Source organism: Arvicanthis niloticus, unplaced genomic scaffold (genome assembly GCF_011762505.2).
Source record: "Arvicanthis niloticus isolate mArvNil1 unplaced genomic scaffold, mArvNil1.pat.X pat_scaffold_1565_arrow_ctg1, whole genome shotgun sequence".
NCBI lineage: Eukaryota > Metazoa > Chordata > Mammalia > Rodentia > Muridae > Arvicanthis > Arvicanthis niloticus.
Window position 1 is genome coordinate 234 of NW_023045504.1, and position 24,767 is coordinate 25,000.

General features: G+C 39.7%; 1 protein-coding gene across 1 annotated transcript; it reads right to left on the minus strand.

Annotated features, from left to right (window-relative positions):
• Window positions 1-756: 756 nt before the first annotated feature.
• Window positions 757-21,837, minus strand: LOC117701637 (guanylate-binding protein 2). Its single transcript, XM_034493200.2, has 11 exons — window positions 21,572-21,837; window positions 14,903-15,114; window positions 14,116-14,243; window positions 13,179-13,288; window positions 9,456-9,652; window positions 8,872-9,114; window positions 6,742-7,022; window positions 5,447-5,659; window positions 3,100-3,202; window positions 2,630-2,823; window positions 757-1,236 (listed from the first exon to the last, which is right to left on the minus strand). Exons 2-11 carry the CDS (start codon window positions 15,090-15,092, stop codon window positions 1,126-1,128), a joined length of 1,770 nt encoding a protein of 589 aa, XP_034349091.1. The 5' UTR covers window positions 15,093-15,114; window positions 21,572-21,837; the 3' UTR covers window positions 757-1,125.
• Between the last annotated feature and the right edge of the window lie 2,930 nt (window positions 21,838-24,767).

Below are 24,767 nucleotides of genomic sequence, written 5' to 3' on the forward strand. Positions count from 1 at the left end.
CGTAAGGTGTCTCTTGATAGACTCCCTGGGATTTCTCGACCTGCATGTTCCCAAGAGAAATGATTGAGCTACATCACCAGTCCTGTAATACTGCTCCACTCATAAACCCTTATTTACTGAGGCTCTGTTCCCACAATGTCTCCAGTGCTAAGTAGTCAACTCTCCTGTTGTGCTAGTCATCAAGGAGCACCTTGAAACCTGCATCTGATCTAACAGAGAAACACACAGGATTCCTGATTCCCTAGCTGTAGATGCTGAGACATTTCTATCAGCACAATTAGTGCTGACACCTTGGATTGAAATGTATATCAAGAAAAAATTATGTGTATGTGTGTTATTTCTGAGAGTTAATGTTTAATCAAAGTGCATTGCCACAGTCCTGGGTTTGATATGAGCACCAGCCAAAAATGCACATACAAAAACCATTTTGTTTCTGTGTTTTTTGTGATAAGACCCAAGACTTCAACATTATCATTGGTTGGTGGCATTATTCTTATGAAATACAGAGTAGGCACTTTAACATCCTGGAGATAGGCACCCTGGATACTACCTAATGATATAAAAATTAATAACGTTTTAGTTTGTTATAATATTCTTTTATTTCCAAAATGAACCACAAATAATAATACATATTTAGAAACATTACAGTGGGATATTCATTTTTATTAACTCATGGTCTTGCAAGACATCTGTCCTGAGAAGTTTCAAGACAAAATGTCACAGTGGGGATAGGGTTTTGGTTTTGAATCATTGTAGTAAAATAGCCTCAGAGAAATGAAACCAAATTCATTTTACAAGTCAGTTAAATTTTGCTTACTCGGTGATTGCAGAAGTTTACTGTAGGACGAAAAAAAAACCTTAAGATTATACAGGAGAAAGATGTAGCTGGCAAGAGGACCTATAAAACACAGATGCCTGAGCCTCCACTCATACATGCATTCTGTACACAGAACTTCCTCTGGCATTGCCCAGTGGTCAGACAGTGACCCCAAACTGGAGTTGCATGTGATTGATTTTGAACTGAGGTGAATCGAGTTCCATAACAGTTGTTTCAAAGCCAGAGGTGCTCAGTCAACAAATTCTGTGATGAAGAAAGCTTGGCAGAGAGGTTTGGGCCTCAGACCTTCAGAGTATGGTACATTTCCCAGACGATTGCCTTTTCTTCATATAATCAATCTCTTGATGAAGTTTCTTGCTCTCATTCTCAAATCCGTCCCTGAGAAGTTTTTCCTGTTCCTAAAACAGAAATAGAAGCTGAATTCTGATCATGTTCTATGATCCCCAGTGTCTCACAAACTCTCCATTAGTCTCACAGACTGTCCTTCAGTCCACTAAATCCTTGAGAATTTTGGTGTATTTCTTAAAGCTTTTTCCACTTTCAACATTGCCCTCCTCCTCCTCTTCTTCCTCCTCCTCCTCTTTTCTCTCTCTCTGCTGTCTATATATCTCTCTGTCTCTGTCTCTCTCTTGTCTCCTACAAAAGCTTATGAATGTTTTCCTTTGCTCTCTCCACCTGTAGAAATTTAGTCTAACATTGATAAAACACCAATAGCCAACAACCATCATGTCCTGTTCTTACACCTTTTGACTCATGTAAAACACAGTTTTCTATCAAATCAACACCAGCTTGCCTGTTCTTTCTTGCCTCATCTCTGAGCTGTGCAGACTCTCAAACACATGGAAGAAAGTGATAAAATCTCAAACAATGGAAGGTCACTATCTGAATCAGGGCATGTGTTCAAGCAAGAAATTTAGTACATGCCCAATATGTTAGTGACAGAAACAGGTGACAGAAATACATCAAAGCAACTGGGATCTGCAGTTCTCACAGGATATTCTGGACCATCCTGGAGATTCAGCTCACATGTAGAGGAATGCAGAATACTGCAAATGTCGTACTTAACCCATGAGTTTGAGTAGATAGATGGCTAGGGATGCTTCCAGAGACAAGGTCATCCCAGGTGTAGCAGAAATGAATTCCCTTTGGGTTCCATTCAGTAGAGAAAATAAGCTGCATATTGTGTTAATTAGCTTACATCTCATGAAATTACAATGTCCCCATATGGCATACACACACACATAACAGTCTAGAATTATGAAATGGATATAAGTAGAAGATGCTTAAGCAATTCCTAGCCACTGTCTATGGAGAGTTTATATAAAGAGTTTTCAGCCATAACACTCCTCTACTCACTAGACAGGGCTGGACTTATGCAGTGACAGGACGAAAATGTATCAGTTTCTGAACCATTTACTGTACTGCAGGAGTCTTCATTGCAAAGGTCTTACTTCCTAACCCAGGCTGACTGTGAACTAGTCATGCTCCTGCCTCAGCCTGCTGATCAACTTGCATTTTGATTTTCACAGTTGACTTAAAGATTTATTTATGTTATTTTAAGTGATGAGTGTTTTGCTTGTAATGTATGTAAATTTACGACATATATGCAGTGCCTGCAGAGGCCAGAGGAGGAGGTCCAATTTCCTGGAAATAGAGTTACAGACTGTTGTAAACCACTGTGTGGATGCTGAGAACAAGACATGGGTCCTCTGTAAGACAGATAAATGCTCTTCACTACTGAGAATTTTTGATTGGGACACAGGAATGTACTGGGATGATATGGTGGATTACCTGAAGTTTAAGAGCTATTATTTTGTCCTGTTCTGCTCTTAACCTTTGTTGTTCCTCCTTCATCTTCTCTGTCAGCTGTTTCACATGCTCCTGGTAACTCTGTTCCTTCTCCTGCATCATCAGCTCAAACTTCTTCTGCTTTTCTTCTAGCTCTCTGTTTGCAGCTTCAGCAGCTTCAGCCTTTATACGTTCCGCTGAGGAGGAGAAGCAAAGAATATGAAGATTAAATTTTATGAGTTTCTTTTGATTTTTAGCTCCTTTAAAAATTCTCTTAACTTGGACAAAATTTCATGTGGCAACTTCTGAATGGAATAACCAATGAATAACAGATAACTGTGTATGCCAGTTAATAAAAGAACACCACAAATTATGCTTGAAATATTTCGCCACAATTGATAATTCCATATGGATCAATACTGCTAAATGTGTCAGGAGCTTCCACCATCTGGAGTGTCTTGAGCAGCTCTCACCTTCGACCTCCTTTGCTGCCTCCGTGAGTGACTGATCCGTCTTTAGAAGTGTTTCAACAACATCTTCCTTGGACTCAAAGTACTTTTTCAGCATTGCTTCTGCCTAGTTGTATAAAATAAGTTGGAGACAAGCCAATGTATTTGTTAACTGTAGCAGTAAAATTTAAAACAGCGGCACCCATCTTGGCTTGTTTTTATGGGGCTACCATGTTCCCGACTAGACAAGGCCTGACACCAAGAGCAACAGTGTGCTTTCTCCACTGCTTGGTTCTGACCACCACTCAGGTTAGCCAGAAGCACCAGTCCTGGCACCCACCAGATGCCAGCATGGGAGACGGCTCTGTCAGTGTACCACACTGACTCCACAAAGGTTGGCTAAACCCACAGTAGAATGAAGACTCTTATGCTTAAAGATTACCCAATGTTTATATATTTGGAAATACTCAATTAACAAGATGCCCACACAGCTAGAGTTGTTAACTAATACATAACCTTAAGATATAAATCATCACCCAGGACTTTTCTGGACCCATGCATGGTTCTCCATGGCTGCTACCTCTCTCATTCCTCCTCCTAGCTCCTCCTCTTCCTTCTCCTCCTTCCACTCTTTGCTCCTCCCACCTTAGCTCCTCCCAAATTACTGAGCCTTATTGTAAAATGTAGAGGGTGAAATGTTCTGCTACAGTTAACTATCATTGATGTTAATTGATTTCAATCATTAATTGAACTGCTATGTAGCAATCCAAATAGCTTCCTAAGTTTAATGGACCTAAAACTGACTTAGAGACTTCCACACCCTCAAATCTGATCCTTTCACAGCCCCATCTTTTAGTATCTCATAAACTGTATTGAACTAGTTTGTGTCTTTGATCTCTTTTCTTATCTGCTTCACATATCTCATGTAACTCTGAGCTGATTGTGTCAGTTTTTGCTTCAAAAATGTAACATCAGCCTTTTGCTTATCATCTGTTGCATCCAAATCTCACATGCCTAGACTAGCCTCTGTTTAAACTACTGCTCCAGACTATTTATCTTGGACTATCTACAACTTTGCCATGTCACTTTGAGAAAGCTTCTATTGCTCAAATGCTCAAAGATGACTTTATAGTTCATCCAAAAGGGCATCAGGCATTTTTCATTGTCCTCCAGGATGCTCCTTGTGTGGATTGTGATCTTCTTTATATCTTCCTAATCTCTACTTTATCCATTACCTCCCAGAATATCAGGTCTCTTGCTACATCTGAAATATGCATTCAATTACTTTTATGGACTATTTTGTTGTTTGAAATTTTCATCCCCTATATAGCCACTGGTCTTTTTTTTAACACATTTGAACAATTTGCTAAATTTTTTCCATATAGACTATCAAAACAGTAAATTATAGTATCTCTTAAAAATCTGGAATATTCATTGGATTAAATTCATATGAAAATTCATATAAAATCATATGGAAATTGTTCATCAGAAAAGTCATGGTGCATCTTCAAAATCGTAAAAAAAGTTCGTGCACCATTCTTATGTCCTTTTGTTCCTCCTTTTTGTTTTGGGGTAAAATTGAAGTAGAGCCTGACTTTCTTGCAGCTATCTTAGAGCATGGATTCAGCCTGGAGATGGAGTTACTGAATTAATGTTCTGGTGGAGAGGAGAGGAAGAAACCTGGGAACAAGTAGGTGGTAGATCCATCACAGAGGCACTGTGTTCTTCCTACCTGACTTATTGACTAGAAGTAAAAGAAGAAATACCCAGTCATTTAAAATATTGTTATTTGTAGATAATACAAAGTCACACCCAATGTTAAATTCTATTACCCATGTACAATAGTTTAGACCTGATGAATGTAGATGATGCTGTCTGGAATTGTACTCATTGGCATGTATGCTCATTGGCAATGAGACTTGTGCTTACTATGCCTCATTTTCTGTTTCAATTTATATACACACTAATAATAATGCATAGTTTGTGGGGTGATGTGAGAATTAAGAGACAGAGTTTCTGAAACACAATGAGAGCAATCTAAGTCCTAACTGCTATTACCACCATCATTACTTTTAATCATCTTGTCTCTTACAACCCAAGAAGGTCTTGATTCACAAGGTCAAATAAATCATTTCAGACAATTAGATGACCAAATGGTTGAGTGAGTGAATGAATTCTACAAACATTTCTCAGAGGTCTAGTTGTGTTTCCAAGAAGAAATGTGGTATCTGTCTCACAGTTGGCTGTCTGCCTAGATGAATGTAAGACAAGTCCACTCTCCATCAACACCATTGCATTTTTCTCATTCTCATTGGCATTTGGAAGAGATTCCTCACCAAGCCCTCAAAATGGTACCAACTTCTCGATTTACCTGGAGCCCCTTCCCAGGAGCCTGGTTATACTTTTTCTCTAACTCCTGTTTCTTCTGAAGGAAGTGGTAGTAACCTCCTGGTTTAGAAAATGTCCCTTGTTTTACTTCTTCTTCCAGAGGTCCAAAAATATCCTCCAGCAAATCTGAGCACCGAGCTGACGACACGTCCATGTTCTTCTTAACAAAGGCATCTCGCTTGGCTACCAGCAGGTTCTGTGTAAGGACAAAATCACAAGGATGGTTGAGAGAAGAGAGATAACACATCAGACTACTGGAGAGTGTCTAAGTGGGGCCAGGCTCTTCATCTCATTATGAGAATTTCCCTGAGTAGGGTGCTGGCTATAGAAACTGAAACTTCAAATTTGATTTCCTAAGGGCCTTTATCCCTGTTTTCCTGCTTCAGAAACATTTCCAAAGCACAGGTGTTGCTTCTCAGGAGGGAAGCCTTTCTCTAGTTGAGTCTTTAATTGAACTAACTTTTAGAGCTAGACAGGCCTGTGTAGACTTCCTGAACTCTCCAATTTTGGGCTTCGTGACCTTGTGATTAGTGAACTAAAGTTTTCTTGTCTATTAGGATGAAGAAACAACACCAGTCTTGGAGGTCTCTTGTCAGACTGTGTGAAGCTCTACAGAAATACCCAGGAAAGGGTAATGGGCTAAGTAATACTCTTTAATATGGGGATATTCCTTTGTATTTCCTCGTCATATAGCCAAGAAAATACTGAAGATGATGTAAAGTGCATGCTAGTGTTTGAAAAGCATAGCAGAAGAGCAGTCTCTCCAAATGACATGAAGCACATACCGAAATGGCAGCTCTTTAATCTCCTGTAGATTAGAGAGCAGTAAGTTTCCTGTTCACATTGACTATTATGTTTTTCAGAACCTCTGAATGAAACCACATGTCCTTTGTAAACTCCTGCTTTGGTAATCTGAAAAGCATTGCCACTGGTCAAACAGCAAAACATCTTATGATTGGTTTATCATTACTAGCAGGAAACACAATAATGATGTTTTTTTAAGAATTAAAAACTACCCTAAGTTGAATATGACAAAATCTTGAAGAACAAATAACATATTATGAAAAAACAGATAAATGATCCTTTGTAAGTGCACTTGTGCAATTCCCTCAATGGCTAAAAACATGGCTCCCAGAAGAATCAAATCTTTCAATAATCACTGTAAATATTTGTAAAAATGCATCATCGAGTGTCACTTGTTGACTAAAAAAACCACTCATCCCCCAAAGTGTCCATGTTTTCATTGTCTTATGATTTTGGGTACTACACCTACCCTACCCCTAGTTCTGTCTGGAACTTTTGGTCTACATCCTTGAAAGAATTCTTCAGGAAGACATGAATGGCCTCACTCTCAATAGGCCTGTGCAGGTCCAGCAGTTCCTGGAGGGTTTCTGTGGGCATCTGGACCTTCTGATTCATCTGTTCCTCATAGTAGGTGATGGCCTTTTGTACTGCTGCTGAGTTCTCTATTTGGGCCAAAGTCAGGACTGCATTCTCCATGCAGGGGAGAGTCCCACTGCTGATGGCACTGACATAGGTCTGCACCAGGCTCTTTAGACCTACACAAGACAAAGTTAAAAAAAATGGCTGTCAGTTGGTAGAGAGATCACTCTACATACAGTTTTTAGAATTCTCTAGGAAAAAGTAGCAATATAATAGCTTATTAACCATAAAGTCCAGAGGATATTAAATCCTTTGCTTGTTTGGTTGCTTGGTTTTTGGAATGCCTTCATTTGTTTGAAAGACAGATGTTGGATTCAGTGGCTTCTAGTACTGGGGAAGGAGAGCTACGATGTTAAATCCGGGTTCCTTTACTCCCTCTCCTTCCTCTCTCCCCATTTCTTTTCTTTCCTCAAATTCATTTGTCCTTTCATTTTTAATCAATTAAAAAAAAAAAAGCCAAAGTGAAAGCTTTGCCATGTTTGCTGACTTTATTGTTGTAGTTTTTTAAAATGATGATTACTTCAAGTCCTATCTCTGGCACATATAATGGATCAACCCAGAAGCTCTCCCACAAAGCTGTACATTGATGAGGAAATCATCTAGGTTTTCTCAGAGCTTTGTTGATAAATTAAAAACAGCACACTCCAGGTTTGGAGTACCACAGCATGTTGTATGCAGAGCACTCAAGGAAGCTATGCATGTAGACTAGAAAGTTTTACCTTGTCCCCCTCAGATTTCCTGCCTGCCAAACCTTTATAGAGCTTAGAACCAATGATGATGTCCTGAAATCATGTCCCTGTTCTTTCAGGACATCATCCTTCCACACTTCTTCAATGGGACACCCTCTGTCATCTACTTTCTTCTTTCAGTCAATTGACTCTTACTTTCTTGAAGTTGGAAAGTTGTACTCCACTGTGTCTTCTTCTTCTATGTTAGTATATCAGCTCTTACCTTCTGTACTTCTAGGTGACGTCTACCCATTTTCATCTTTCTCTTACCCATCAGCTTAATAGAAGAGAATACTCTGCCCCCAAGTACTGAAGTCCCACTGGCCTAGACCCCTGACTCCCAAATAAGAGCTCCTTATGTTTTATTAATTATGTGAATTGTTATTTATCACTGTGAATTTGGGGGTTTCTTTTTTTGTTTGTTTCTTTTTTAAGTGACTTTTGGATGTGTTGTGTTGGAAAGATGATGGAAATCGCATCTGTTTACTCCTCATTATACTCAATAATTGACTCTTTAAAGTCATTATTAAATATTTTGTTTGTACAGGAAAGTAGCATCCCAGAGTGACAAACTCCATAAATATGATATTTCTCTTGACTTTTATTAATCCTTTATATACATGGAAACAATGAGTGAGAGAAAAAGGGTTTTAGGGTTGAGTTAGGTTCTAGTTATTTTCTCTTTTGCTATTACAGACATGAGATGGTGAGAAATGGCTTTAGTTCCCCAGTAAATTCCATCATGTGATGTTTGCATGGTACACTTTCAGTGACATCAACTAATGATGTTTGGTCTGGTTGAAAGTAGCTCCCTGCTAAGGTGGGAAGAGTACTGAGAGGAAGAGAAGGAGTAAGGAGAGAAGAAGATAGGTGATGAGAGAGAGAAAGAGAGAGAAAGAGGGGGGAGACAGGGAGGCAGATGTTCATGTGTCTCCACCAGTCAAAGATAGTTGATATATCTAGGTTGGGTAGTGGGTTACACCTCTGATTGAGCATTACCAAACTTATAAAGCCTTTGATTAACATTTTCAAAACGTGTATAAATGCAAAAAGGAAAAGGGGGCATGGAATAGGGGGTTTCTAAGGGGGGGAATGGGGAAAGGGGATGGCATCTGAAATGTAAATAAAATATCCAAAAAAACCAAAAAACAACAAAACAAAAAAGAAGGTAGTTCCCTGAGTATCCTCTACAGTTAGAAGAAGGAAAGTCAAGGTCAGGAGTAAAAGAATGACTTACGTGGCCCATTGACTATGATGCCACCAGACAGAGTCTTGACAGCAGAGTAGTTGAAGATGTAAGAGGTGAATTCTGCAACTTGTTCTACAAATTCACTATACAGCTGCTCCTCTGGCAGAGTCTCCAGTTTGCAGAGTTGCTTCCTCTGAGCAGGCCTGTCAAAGATGAAGCACTTCCTCTTTGGAAAGAACTTCCTGATGCACAGTCGAGGCTCATTAAATCTTTTAGTGTTCTTATCAGCTCCTGCCAGTTAGAATTAAATGTAGTAAACTTCCAAAGAATTATTTCTAAATATGAAACTTTCTAGTTCCACAAGTTTCACAAATCCTACATAAGCTGGAGAATATATAATGAAAAATGAGTGATAGAAAAACATAAAGGAATGGGAGAAAACACCCTTTCTCTAAGATGTAGCTTGTGAACTTTCAAAAGGAGTCCAAGTGATTCCGCTAAGTTGTTTTTTCATTTTCTATAATAGTTACGACAACACAGCTACAAACTACAGACCTTTGCCAACTGGGCAGAAATGACATTTATGAAATTGTTTTCCATTTGTTTCTGACCATTCTAAAATGTCCAGGTACCTTTTTTCAGGGTCAACGAATGCTCCAGGTATTCATCAGCAGTGACCAGTTTTCCATTAACTTCCAGCTCCAGGGAGAAATCTCTCAGAGCCCACACAAAGGTTGGAAAGAAGCCCACAAAGTTAGCAGAGTCGTCTATCCCACTCTGATCAGGTGAGGACTTTGACTTGATAAGATCAGTCAGCTCTGTCACATAGCTGGCATGCTCAGTTAAGAAAAGTACAGAAAGAAGTTTATCATTTTATGATAAATATTCTACCAGTGCCTCCCCAAATTAATGTGGTTTTCTTGTTTTTTTTGTTTTTTTTTTTTGTTTAGCTGTGTTGGTCAGTTTTTATCAATTTCACAGAACTAGAAACATTTGGGAAGAGTAATTACCTCAACTGATTAACTCCTCGATGAGAAGTTACCTCTATAGGCAAGGACTGTGCATATGTCTGTGGGGACATTTTCTAAATTACTAATTGATGCAGAAAGGCCCAGCACACAGTGGGTGGTGTCAACCCTATGCAAGTAGTCCCAGGCTGTATAAGAAAAGTAGCCTAGCAAGCACATGAAGCAAGAACCAATCTCTCGAGATCTTTGCTCCAGCCTCTGCATCCTGCTTTCTACATTGGTTTCTTTGATGATAGACTGTAACATATAAATCAAACATACCCTTTCATCTCCAAATTGTTTTGGGCCATAATTTTCATCAAAGAAACAGAAATCAAGACATTAGCTTATTCATTCACAGAATTCAGCCATTCAGCAACATCTACTGAGCCTCTACTGTAAATCATGCAATTTCAGGGAATAAATTATAAAATTAATGAAAGAATCTACCAACATAGAGTTTATGGTGTAACAGTTGGAGACAGAAACAAAAACAGTAAGTAAATTATTTCAAAAATCTCAGATATTTACTACCATTTTGGTGTAGCACATTGCCTCAGCTCAAAGGCTAGAGAATAAGTCTAATTACTGAGAGATCTTCATGGGCTTTCTGTGGTACTTGGTAGCAGAAATGTAAAAGAATTAGAGGAACCATCCATGAAAGCCCCAGTGGAGAGTCTGGAGTGAAGGGTCAGTGGTTAGGAGCAGTTAGTGTTCTTGCAGAGGACCTGAGTTCACTTCCCAATATGCATGTCCAGTAGCCTACAACTTGGTGAAATTAAAGTTTCAGGAAATATGATCCTCTGGTCTAAGCAAGTAGCTCATATGCACCAACACAAACACACACACACACACACACACACAACACACACAGAGAGAGAGAGAGAGAGAGAGAGAGAGAGAGAGAGAGAGAGAGAGAGAGAGATGTTGGGTCTAGGAATTGCCTCACAAACCACATGAACACCAATCTCAGTCAGACAGTAATAGTTTATGGAGCACACACCCCAGGACTGGTTGGCCAGGAACTGAACCATGACATTGAGTTCAGATTCTACAGGATTTTAAGCCAAAAATTTACAAACCTCTCTGTCAAGCTGTTTTACCAACAAGATTTAAGGAAAGGGGAATTTCTTTAGGAACATGTCATTGCTGCATACTTATCCTTCTCCCATTGGTTGTGATATTAACTGTGCCAGGGGACATGCCCTGTCTAATATTCATGTCTTAATTTGTCTACCAGGATGGTACTTGTCTAACATTTATTTCTTAACTTGCCAATCAGGATGTGTTACCCACGTACAGGTCTCTTTCTGCCAAGTAGGATGTCATGTCTCAGGGAGGTCTTGGGAGCTTATACTTTAATAGACCCTGATTCAAATTGTAAGTCTTATTCCAAATAGTTTCTTATATTGGTGCAGGTGTCTCTCTTATTTTGGAGTCCAAACCCAGGGCAGCTTATAAAGGCAAATACCATAATAGGTTATACATAGGTGCAGGAAGTACTATTGGGCGGTTGGTTCAGGTGCAGGCTTAATGTGGGTAAATATACAAAACAGTTCGACCAACTTTTATCATAATTGGTTTCTAAGGGCACAGAACATAACAGAATTTATAATTAATCTTGGCATTCGAAAGTTTTTTAGTAACAGCAGAAACTAATGAGAAAGTTTCCTTATAATGGTAGACAATCTAGGTAACAGTTACCTAGGCCTTAACAACACACTTAATACTAATGAAATGAAACATCTGAAACTTTTATTTTGGTAACATTTCAGATAGTAGTCAGAACTCCTGTGATAGAACAATATGAGTGTATCTAACATGTGTATGAACTCCACTGCATAGAGCATACACATTATGGAAATAAGTGGCAGGACATATAAGTTTGAAGGCTAAAGTAAGAAGTTTCAAGTTTGTTTTCTACTAAGTAGGAAGCCAGTGGTATATTTTGAAAGTAGAGGAGGTAGATATGGCAGTATTTCATAAGGGCACACTGTTAGAATTCCAACTGGCAGTTGAGACTGTCAGGAAAGAGTATTAGAACTAGAGACAATGTAGGCAAGATAGTGAGACTGGTCTAGGGAAATAGGTGTGTTGATAAGAGCTTTAAACATCTGTGAGTGAATACTTTCTAGGATGTGAAGATGAAACCTATCAAGATGAGGTTTTGAGCATGGCAAATTTGTGGAACATGTGAGAATGTGCTATAATGGGAAAGGTTGGAGAATGTTTTTTTTTTAATTTTGAGATGAAATTATCTCTTAAAGATCTACATAAAGATGAAAAAATGAATGCTGTCATGGTTTTAAACAAAAATTTGATGGTGACTGAAATATAGCTGCTCAGAAACCCATCAGACAGAGTAATACTGCCTAGGGACTAAGAGGAATGAATGAAGAAAAGTGCAGGAAGTGATGAACTATGACATTCAGAGTCCTCCAAGGAAACAGACCAGTTAGCCAGAGAGGGAGGTGGAATATTAGGAAATGATGAAATGCTAGATCAAGAACCAATGGTTCTGAAGAGAAAAGAATTGATACTTGAAATGTTGCTGAGGGAATCAGATAATCTGACTTCTGGTTGAGCATAAGGATACACAAAAAAGAATGCAGCATGATACCTGAGGTTAAGTTCATGGACTTGCTGGTGGCATTGATAGTAACTTAGGGTTGGTAACTGGGAAGGAAAAAGAAGGATCGATACCAGGAGGAAGAACCAAGAGAGAATAGTGAAAGTCAGTGTCTATTGTTTACCAGTCTCCACACAGCAAGGAGTAAAATCTTCAGCATGAAGGTGGTGTGGACTAGGGGTTGGTAAAAGGAGATAGTGTGGTTTGAGGGCACTGGATTCAAAGGATGTCATGTGTCCAATGGCAAAGAATAAAAAAATTACAGAGCTGTAGATTGGAGAACCATTGATGACTGATACTGGAAGTGCAGGCTAAAGAGCAATCACCAGCTCAGATCCCTTGATGAATTGCAAGATAAATATTACCTATAGTATCCAGAGGGCAGTCGGGATATTACTAACATTTAGAGATAATGATAATACTGATTATTGAGAAAATGGGTTCTGAATCATGTTGAGTATTTGGACAATATTTGGACTAATATTGATGCAGACAGGGATTCTCTCAGCAGTGTACCACTCTGTCTATGGCAATGTATGATTTAAGAAGTTTGAGATTGTTCTGGAAAGTGAGGCAAACTCACATGATGAGTACATCAGGGGATTTGTTAATGAGAGACTTAATACTATGGTTCTTGCCTACCCATCCATATACCTGACGTAATATCGAAGCTATTCTTTCTAGGTTTAGGACTATGTTAGACAAGACCAAAAGGATACTGCAGTTGGTCCATGGCCTGCTGATTGATGGTTCCTATGCTGTTGTAGATGAAGGTGCTGCTGAGGAGGACTGCCAAGGCAAAGATCCAGCAGTCGTTCTGGTTGTCACCCTACAGGTCAGTGAGTGAAGAAGAGTGACTAAGAGACTGTCCATCAACTCAGGTAGGCAAAGAAGGCCTTTGTCTGTACCCCAAGAGCTATGACATAAACGCAAGTCATTCACACTACATAATAATTTTCTAGCTGTACAATGATTATATGAATCTTCAACTCATATTGTATAATTCAAATATGACAGTATACATCCATGTATGTGAGAGCATGAAGCACATTCACACTTAAAAGTCATAATGTTGGTCAGTTACTAAAATCTAAACTTGCATGCTGGATTTCACTCACAGAACATGTTGTGTATGCTAAAGGCCATTTGAGTACTCGTGATAGTAAGGCCTTTCAATAAGACTTTTATTTGTCTCAGACTGGGCAGAGTAGTAACTCATCTTCCTCCACAAACACTGATGTTGTTGAAGATCTTGCACTGTGGTCCTCTTACGTTCCTTTGTGGAACCATTTTTATAATATATTTTAAAAATGACCATTTTTAAATACATTTTATGAATTCTTTGAGAATTCAAACATTGTACTTTCATCATGGTCCCACATTGAACAGTCAGTCATATTTCTACCACATACAGTTTAAGTTCAGGTTCATCATTAGAGTCTCAACCAAAATATTCTATTTTGATTAGACAGAAAAAATTACTAAAATATCATGAGCTGATAGTCTAAAGATCGATCCACAATTTTTGGCTCTTAGACAAACTTGAAGAATAACATATTCATCAGATTTTTCAGAAGCATAAATCCAGGAGTTGGGTGAATAGTGCAAGGTTAATTATTGACAAGCTATAAGTAGAATTGAAAGATTTTTTTTTACCTTCTCAACATCTTCAAGGCCCTCAGTGTCAAGCAGAACTAGGGTTTGCCCTGCCTTTTTGGGGTGAGGCACACACCACATCCAGATGCCCTTGGTGTGAGACTGCACAGTGGAGCCCAGGGAGAAGCCTGCAAGGCAGAATGAGCATGAGATGGGAAGGGGAGTAATGAAGGTGCTTCCTGATATTGAGTTAAAAGTTAGCATAGTTACATTTGATAGAGTAGAATGACTTCAAATATTGATTGACCTACTAGCCTAGAAATAGCAAATTTGTAATATCTAATGTTGATCAATGAATTCATTTCTTAGAGCAAGATACTTGCTCCTCCTATGTGGACAGTCTAGTCAATGTTTTATAATTAATCACTAAGGAAGTTAGCCAAGTGGTGGTGCACACCTTTAATCCCAGCATTTGGGAGGCAGAGGCAGGAATATCTCCGAGTTCAAGGCCAGCTTGGTCAACAGAGCAAGTTCCAAGACAGCCAGGACTACAGAGAGACCCAGTCTCTAAAATAAAATTTTTAAAAAACGAAGTTAACTTCCTCAATGAATGTATTTGTTCTTTCTCTAAAACACACCTGCAATAACTTTCAGTTGGAAAGCAAAGGTACTGTTTAAAACCCAGTGGGTGAAGATGGCTCAACAGTGAGAAATTCCACTGGTGGACAGATGGTATCCTTTCCTAGTCCTCCATATCTCTGACACTCTTTCCTCACATTTGCTTTTAGGATGCTGGTTACCTGAGTGAACGGAAGGAACCCAGCACAGCATTCTTGGTGGCACTCACCTGATCTCTTCCCAGCAAGCTTGTTCATCAGGTAGGATTTGCCAGTGCGATAGAGGCCCACAATCGCCACCACCACCACAGGCTGGTTGATGGCAGACAGGATGCTCAGAGCCTCCTGGTTGATCACTAGCCTCGCCTTAGTGTTCTCAATGAGGCACATGGGTTTCAACATGTGGATCTCTGAGGCCATGTCCAGAGTGTTCTTTTCGTCTCTGAGAAGAAGATAAAATGAACCACAATTTGAAGTTCATAGATGACCAGAAAGTTGTGTACTGAGTTCAAAGTGCTGTAAATACTATTTACTCAGCTTTGTCCACTCTGGTAACCTAAATACCCCGACTGTAGTGGCTGACTGGGTTTGCAGCATTTTCACAACACCCCTAATGAGGCTGTATACCTTACACCTCTTCTGTTTCTTAAGTCAAGTTTTTACTAAGGCTCCTTCTCTGCTACCTAATCTAATCCAGGATCCCTGCTTTATCCTCACGTCTCTTCAGCTTCTTCTCTTCTTCAGTAGATCCTTGATCTTCCTTTATCCTCCATTCCCTTACATCTTAGAGGAGTATATAGCAGTTGTTTTGTAGAGTATCCTTCAATTAGATAATTTTTTTAGTTTTTTATTTAATGTTATCTTGAATTTCTACTGGTATATACATGGCAAGAAGGTTCCAGAACTGATATTATGCAATCGTTACTGATAACATCAGAGCAGGAATGATGTGGACATGACTTGCTCTGATAGTACTCTTTTAAACATGGTCTCTTGATTAAGGGGCTACCTGCCAAGAACTATCTACTGTTTTGTAATCAAATTTACCACTTGAACAGCAAATACTTAGAAAAAATGTCTAGGGTTTAACCACCAGGAAATGCAAGTGAAAAATGCATTGAGGTTCCATCTCACCCCACTGGGAATATTCTGCATAAAGAAAACAGATGGCAAGTGTTTCCAAGGGTGTGGGAAAGAGAGTCTTATGCATTGTCTGTGGGAATGTAAACTGCTGTGGCCACAGTAGAGGTAGTACAGAGGAGGTTCCTCAGAAATGATTAGAACTAATAAATGACCAAATACTACTGTACTATTACTACTACTACTACTTCTTCTTCTTCTTCTTCTTCTTCTTCTTCTTCTTCTTCTTCTTCTTCTTCTTCTTCTTCTTCTTTCTTCTTTCTTCTTCTTCTTTCTCTCTCTCTCTCTCTCTCTCTCTCTCTCTCTCTCTCTCTCTCTCTCTCTCTCTCTGTGTGTGTGTGTAGGCATAGATGTATGCATGTAGGGGTGATATTTAGAAAACTGTACCCTGTAGAGCTTGTTCCTGGGCAGCTACCATGTTCCTGCTGCTCCTTGGCTCTGACTAGATGCACAGGCCCTGGCACCCATAAGATGCCAGCTTTGGGGATGACTCCCCCATGCTGCATCCACAAAGCTTGGCTGAACCCCAGACAGTATCTGCGATGATCACAGTACCCGGTAGAAAGGAGACTTTTAAAGCTTAATGATTGGTAATGATCTTTTCCCAATCTATTGATTGCCATTGTGTCTTATTGACAATGTTCTTTGCCTTACAGAAGCTTTGCAATTTTATGAGGTCCCATTTATCAATTCTTGATCTTAGAGCATAAGCCATTGGTGTTCTGTACATGAACTTTTGCCCTGTGCTTAGGTATTCAAGGGTCTTCCCCACCTTCTCTTCTATTAGTTTCAGTGTATCTGGTTTTATGTAAAGGTCCTTTATTCACTTGGACTGGAGCTCTGTACAAGGAGATAAGAATGGATTGATTTGAATCCTTGTACATGCTGACCTCCAGTTGAGCTAGCACCATTTGTTGAAAATGCTGTCCTTTTCCCACTGGATGGTTTTAGCTCCTTTGTCAAAGATCAAGTGATCATAGGTGTGTGGGTTCATTTCTGGATCTTCAATTCTATTTGATTGATCTTCCCACATGTCTCTGTAAATACAATAGATGGCTAATATCTAATATATACAAAGAATTCAAGAAATTATGATCCAGACAACCAAATAACTCTATTAAAAATGGGTACAGAGCTAAACAAAGAATTCTCAACTGAGGAAACTCGAATGGCCGAGAAGCACCTTAAGAAATGCACAGCATCCTTAGTCATCAGGGAAATGCAAATCAAAACAACCCTGAGATACCACCTGACATCAGTCAGAATGGATAAGATAAAAAACTCAGGTGATAGTAGATGCTGGCAAGGATGTGGAGAAAGAGGAACACTCCTCCATTTTTGGTGGGATTGCAAGCTGGTACAACCACTCTGGAAATCAGTATGGCAGTTCCTCAGAAAATTGGACATAGCATTACCTGAGGATCCAGCTATACCACTCCTGGGCATATACCCAGAAGGTGCTCCAACATATAACAAGGGCATATACTCCACTATGTTCATATCAGCCTTATTTATAATAGCCAGAAGCTGGAAAGAACCCAGATGTCCTCAACAGAGGAATGGATACAAAAAATGTAGTGCATTTACACAATGAAGTATTACTCAGCTATTAAAAATAATGAATTTGACAAATTCTTAGGTAAATGGATGGAACTAGAAAATATCATCCTGAGTGAGGTAACCCAATCACAAAAGAACACACATGGTATTTACTCACTGATAAGTGAATATCAGCTTAAAAGATTGAAATAGCCAAGATTCAACTCACAGACCACATGAAGCTCATGTAGAAGGAAGACCAAGTGTGGATGCATCAGTCCTACTTAGAAGGAGTAACAAAATACTCAAGAAAGCATATGTGGAGACAAAGTGTGAGACAGAAACTAAAGGAGGGGCTGTCTGGAGACTATCCCACCTGGGTCTCCATCTCATGTGCAGTCACCAGAAGTAGACACTGACATCAATGGCAGAAAGTGCATGCTGAGAGCTAAGGTAAGCATTAAAAACTAAAGTAGTTTAACTCTCTGTAAGTAACTAATGATGAATGTTTTCATTGTCCATTCTGCTTCTGTGCAGAGGGTTGTTTTGTTTTGTTTTTGTCTTGGTCATACTAGGAATTAGATCAAGGGCTTCCTACATGCTAGGCAAACACTAGCACTGAGTTATACCCATAGTGTCTCAACTATGTAGCCCTGGCTGGCCCAGAACTCACAGAAGTTTGCTTGCCTCTGTGTGCAGTTTCTTAGTTTAGTTGCTTTATTCATTGGTCTCCTTAAGAAATGAATGTATGCCAGTCCACTGTCCAAATTATTTATTCTTTTCATTACTTGCTATTGCAAATAAAATGATTTTATTGATTGATTGATTGATTGATTTTTTTGGATGTCTGACTTTTTTTGTTTGATTTTGTGTGTGTGCACACGTGGGTGTATGTCATAGAGTTTGTAGACTGCAGACCAACTTTCTGGAGTAGGTTCTGTCCTTCACACTCTTTGGGCTCTGTAGATTGAACTCAGGTCTTCAGTCTTGCCAGCAAGGGAGTGCCTTTACCCCTGAGCCATCTTACTCGCCTAAAAATTATTGTTTGAAATTGAAATCTAAAGATACCATGCCTAGCTGTGGTTGCACACGCCTTTAATCCCAGCACTTGGGAGGCAGAGGCAGGCAGATCTCTGTGAGTTTGAGGCCAGACTGGACTACAGAAGTTCCAGGACAGCCAGAGCTACACAGAAACATTGTCTACCAAAAAAACCAACAACAACAAAAATAAAACAAAACAAAAAACACACAAAACAAAACAAAAACAACTAACTAATCAAACAAACAAAAAACCACTAAAGATAGTTAGATATTGTAAAACTTGAAAAAAATTATCATGAATATTTATGATTTAATGTGTTTCTAGAAGTCAAAATATTACTCCATTTTCAACTCTTGTAAGATTGACTTGACTTTAGAGAATTAATCTGTTACTAGAATTATACATAAATCTACCAACAGAAAATCACTTATAGTTTTCAACTTTTGAGGTAAACTGTGGCATATACAAAGAAACTAGATGTATTGAGATCAAAGCTGTTACTAGGTTGGTCCTCCTGTCTTCCTATAAAGTAGCACATGGATTTTAGCATGTTTTTGTTACCAATTCTACAATAAATTTGTTTGTTATGCACTTAAAAAAAAGAAAGTGCATGCTGTCAAGAGCCTGATAGAGCTGTCTCCTTAGAAGTCTGCCAGAGTCTGACACATTCAGAGGCAGATGCTCACAGCTAACTACTGATCTGATCAAGGAGTTCCCAATGGAGAAGTTAGAGAGAAGACTGAAGGAGCTGAAAGGGTTTGTGGCCCCATGAGGAGAACAACAATACTAACCAACCAGAGCTCCCCAGGGTCTAAACCACCAGCCTGGGAGCACAAAAGGAGGGACACATGACTCCATATGTATATGTAGGTGAGGATGGCCTTGTAGGGCATAGGTGGGAGAGGAGATCCTTGGTCCCATGAAGGCTGAACACCTAGTGGGGGAATTCAAAAGTGGGGAGGGGGTAGGGGTTAGGTAGGTAGGGGCACATCCTCATAGAAGCATGAGGAGGGGGATGGGATAGGAGGTTCCTAGGTGGTAGGGGAAATGGGATAAAAAATAAAATCTGAAATGTAAATATAATATCCAATTTTTAAAAAGCTTAATGATTATCTAAAGAATTTATATATTTAGAAATGCTCAATCAACAAGATGCCCACACAATTAGACTTGTTACCCAATAGCTAACCTTTAATAGAAGTTGCTAACCAGGACAGCTTTCAACCCATCTGTGGTTCTCCATGGCTGACAACCTCCTTCTTCCCCTCCCTTCCTCTATTTCTCCCCACCCTTTCCTCTAATCCTCCCCACTTCTTCTTCTTTTTTCTCCCAGCTCCACCTCCTTTTTTACTCTAATTACTGAGCTCCACTGCAAATACAATGTAGCAGAATAAATATCCTACTACATATACATATGTATACATAGATGTACAGACACATGTCTAATGATCTCTCTCTATGTATCTCTCTATCTATCTCTATACCTACATCTATCTATATATACAGCTGCCTTCAGAAAGACACTCAGCACATACAACTTCACCGTACTTCATGTAGTTGCATCACTACCTTCAGCATTTACTAACAATTCAAGTTTACAAATTAACCACTGTAGCATTTGCTTAAAGATGACTGTCTACACTTTTCATGCCACATATATATATTAATGGGGGATCAACAGCAAGTAGGAGTATTGCTCCTACTTGCATTTATTCCTTCCTTTCTTCCTTCATTCAATTGCATTAGTGTAGACTGCTAAGTACTTATTTCATTCCGTGTGCCTTAGTACTTTGTGACCATTCCTTATTTTATTGCCTGGCTTGGTCCCTGTGTTCCCTGATGCTCCTTCAGCAGGATCCTGTGCTTGGCTGGCAGACTTCCAGGACATACCCAGTGCTGTGGTACTTTCTGTGACCACATAGTCTTCCAGACGCAACTCATACTTTTCCTATGTTGCCCGAGAGTTGAGAATTCCTCCCAAAGCTTTGGTTCCTTTCAGTGCACAGTGCATTTATATTGAAAATATCACATATAATATATTCATCCCTTTAAGGTGAAACAGTATTTTCTGGAACATGATATGATCATTGAACTCAGGAAGTCACAGTACCTGTGGCTGCCTATTGAAAACCCACACAAAGCTGAGTGGTTGGTGGCACACACCTTCAACCCAACACTTGGGAAGCACAGGCACATGGATCTCTGAGTTTGAGGACAGCCTGGTCTACACAGTGAGTTTGAGGACAGCCTGGTCTACACAGTGAGTTCCAGGACAGCCAAGGCTACAGAGAGAAACACTATCTTGAAAACAAAACAAAAGAAAAAAGAAAAGCTGCATAGAATCCAGCAGTCAAAATTCCACCATAGATCAGTGAGAGGCTCGGGAAGCCCCATGCATAACTGAGGTGATTTTGGCAGTTAATGGCTGGGTGAGAACCCAGGGTGAGTTTTCTTGAATGATATGGCTCCTGGCAAGTTACCCAAACTCCACTAGGTGGCCTTAGTTCCACGCCTGAATGAGCTGCAGTAACTTGACTCAATAAGGAAATGAAACTGGGGAGAAGATAGAGTGGGGCTGGGTAGGAGAAGATGGAGGAAAGAATAGGAATATATACAATCAAAACGCATGACATTATGATGTTCTCAAGGAATGAATTATATATATTAAATATATATATTTGAATGTATATTGAAAATATATATGTATACACACACACACACACACACACACACACACACACACACACATATATATATATATATATATATATATATATATATATATATATGTATTAGTATACACAAAGATTTTATAGCTCCCTAGATTATCAACGGGAAAATTGTCTCTGTTTACAAATTCCAAGCAGCCTAACTTACTTAGGTAGACACTGGCAACAAGTTCAATGATTTTGTCTGAGTTTCATTAGACAGTAAAGTTTATCTAAAATCATACTGAGAAAGCAGTATGAACCTTAAAACACTTATGCCCTCAGTGTGAACTCTTCTTTACCAGAGTTTAATTAATTTGCCATAGTAGGGACAGGGACATTTAGGGTAAAGGCTGCCTCTCTCAACCAGCTCTGCCCCTGCTCAAATCTGTCTCTGTTTCAGCCTCCTCTTGTTAGAGTAAACCAGCAGCGGTCTGGCAAACACTTTTCCACCCCTGCCTCTGTCTTACCTGAGGTGAAATCCTTTAGAGAAGAAGCAGCCTTTCAATGCCTGACAGCAGTGCTTCAGGGTCTGGCTGCAGAGTGCTCTGTCCTCTCTCACTGGAGCTGTGACATGGCTCCTGTAGTATCCCAGGAAGTTCCAGAATTTCCCCAGAGAACTTGTGAGGAGGCAGCTCTTTAATAGAGCAATGCTTAAGAGGATGAAAGTGAAACTAAAAAACTTCTAACTGGGGTGGGGGTGGAAGAATTACTCAACCACCATGGAGGAAGGGAGGGTTATGCTCCTCGGGGGAGGATCTCAGGGATTTCTCAAGCAGAGATTAATAAATGGTACAGTTTTATGCCACAGTTCTTGTGGGTGTTGAAAAATGCAAGGTGATGTGCTTACTGAAGAGGGTTTGGTTTTAAAATCATTCTGTTATGTTTCTGTCCTTTTTTGTTCATTAGTGTTGGTTTTGTGAAGTTTCCAGTCCCACTCTGTTATACAAAGTTAGCAAGAGATTGTGCAATTCAGAAGTGAACATGAATCATTTAAAACCATTTCTCTTTACTGTGAAAGAGTAAAGATTGTAAGGAAAAAGGTTAGAATCAGAGGGAACAATGAGGGAGGAAGGAAAGGGGGGGGATACCAAGAGAGGGAGAGAGGGAGAGAGGGAGGAATGGATAAAGGAACGGAGGGAAAGAGGGAGGGGCAAAATCACTGAAAGTGAAAGTGAATCTGAGTTCCTTTAAACAAACAAATGCTGGGAAATCAGCTGTCTGGTTTTTTGTTAATTTGTCTTTTGAAGTAGAATAATCTCTGTTAACATTTGTGTCAGGAAATTTTGCTCAGTCTTCTGTCAAGTCTCTCTCTCTCTCTCTCTCTCTCTCTCTCTCTCTCTCTCTCTTTCTCTCTGTCCTCTTCTATCTCTCTCTCTGCTTCTCTCTCTATTTATCCTTCAACTCTTCCCTTCCTCATTCCCTTTGTGGTTCAAATTAAAAAGTAATGAGAATAAGAGAAATTTGGAAGTGTACATATATCCAAAAACACAAATGCTGTTGTGATCTCTTACTTTTTAACTCTTTTGATCTTTTCTTTCTAATTATAGTCCTTGAGTTTTTTCTTGTCACATTTTTTCTACTCTTGCTATTCTTCCTCACTGTCAAAAAATACAGCCCTTACAATGTCCTTTTATATTTAGGATTGTAATGTAATCACATCATTTCTCCCTCCCCTCATATACTCTTCCTCCCTCTCTTTAAATTTCATGTTCTTGCCATGTGGTGGTGGTGTATGCCATTAATCCTAGCATCTGGAAGATGAAGGCAGGCAGATGTCTGTAAGTTTGAGGCCAGCCTGGTCTACAGAGGTACTTCCAGGACAGCCACAGCTATACAAAAACCTCTCTCAAAAAACCAAACCAAAAAAAAAAAAAAAGAGAAAGAGAGAAAGAAAAAATGAAAACAAAAAAGAACCCCCAAAAATAATGTCCTCTCTTTTTCATTTATTGTTGTTACATGCATATATCTAAATGCATATATTTATAAAAATATTCCTAAATATAACCTGCTCAGTCTGTATAATATTGTTTGAATGTTTCTGAAGCTTTGTGATATCTTATCATATAAAAAGACCTACAACTGTGATTCTTACAGATTCTTATGTAATCTGCATAAATGGTGTCAAAACAGAGAAAGAACAGTGTCATAGTTCTTTGGTAATTACTAAAATTAGCTTGGTATGGATTTGAGGTAAATTGTGATAAGCCAAGGAGCCCAGGCAGGCATAGAGAAACCATAAGAATATAACTGTGAAGACTAGACAGTGCTCCACTGGTGAAGAAGACCTTGGTGTGGTTCCCAGAAAATATTCCAGGCAGTTCACAACTATCCATGGCTTCAGCTCTAGGGCATCCAATGCCTCTTGCTTCCATGGACCCAACATTCACAAGTGTGCACATGCTAGCACACCTGCAAGTGTGCGTGCGCGCGCACATACACACACACACACACACACACACACACACACACACACACACACACACACCAGTAACAATATAAAGTAAACCACTTTTTAATTTAATCTTTTATTTATTTATTTATTTATTTATTTATTTTTTACACTCCATATTTTATCCCCCTCCCCATCTACCCTCTGACTGCTTGACATCCCATACCTCCTCCCCACCCCCTGTCCCCACCCAACGAGACCTCTAAACTACCTGGGGCCTCCAGTCTCTCAAGGGTTAGGTGCATCTTCTCTGATTGAATCCAGACCTGGCAGTCCTCTGCTGTATATGTTTTGCTGGCCTCATATCAGCTGGTGTATGCTGTCTGGTTGGTAGTCCAGTGTTTGAGAGATCCCCCCGGCATCCAGGTTAATTGAGACTGCTGGTCCTTATAGGGTCACCCACCTCCTCAGCTTCTTTCAGCTATTCTTTAATTCAACCACAGGGGTCGCAGCTTCTGTCCATTGCTTGGGTGCAAATATCTGCATCTGACTCTCAGCTGCTTGTTGAGTTTTTCGTAGGGCAGTCATGATAGGTCCCTTTCTGTGAGTGCTACATAGCCTCTGTAATAGTGTCAGGCCTTGGGGCCTCCCCTTGCTCTGGATCTCACTTTGGGCCTTTTGCAGGACCTTTTTTCCTTAGGCTCCTCATCATTTCCATCCCTACAGTTTTTTCAGACAGGAACAACATGTCAGAGTTTTGACTGTGAGATGGCAACCTCCTCCCTCACTTGATGCCCTGTCTTCCTGATGGAGGTGGGTTCTATAAGTTCTCTCTCCCTACTGTTGGGCATTTCATCTAAGTCCTGAGAGTGTCTCACCTCCCAGATCTCTGGTGCATTCTAGAGGGTCCCCCCAAGGTCCTACCTCCTGAGGTTGCCTGTTTCCACTCTTTCTGCTGCCTCTGAGGGCTTCAATCTTTTCCTTCACCCAACACTAGATCACATTCCCCTCTTCACCTAGATCACCCCACCCCAGTCCACTTTCTTTCTCAGGTCCCTTTCTCTCTCCCTGCTTACTTATGATTGCTTTCTTCTCCATCCCAAATGGGACTGAAGCATCCTCACTTTGGCCCTTCAGCTTGTTGATTGTTTTGAGTTCTGTGAACTGTATCTTGGGTATTCTGTACTTTTTTTGGCTAATATCCGCTTATTAGTGAGTACATGCCATGCATGTACTTTTGGGTCTGAGTTACCTCACTCAGGATGATATTTTCT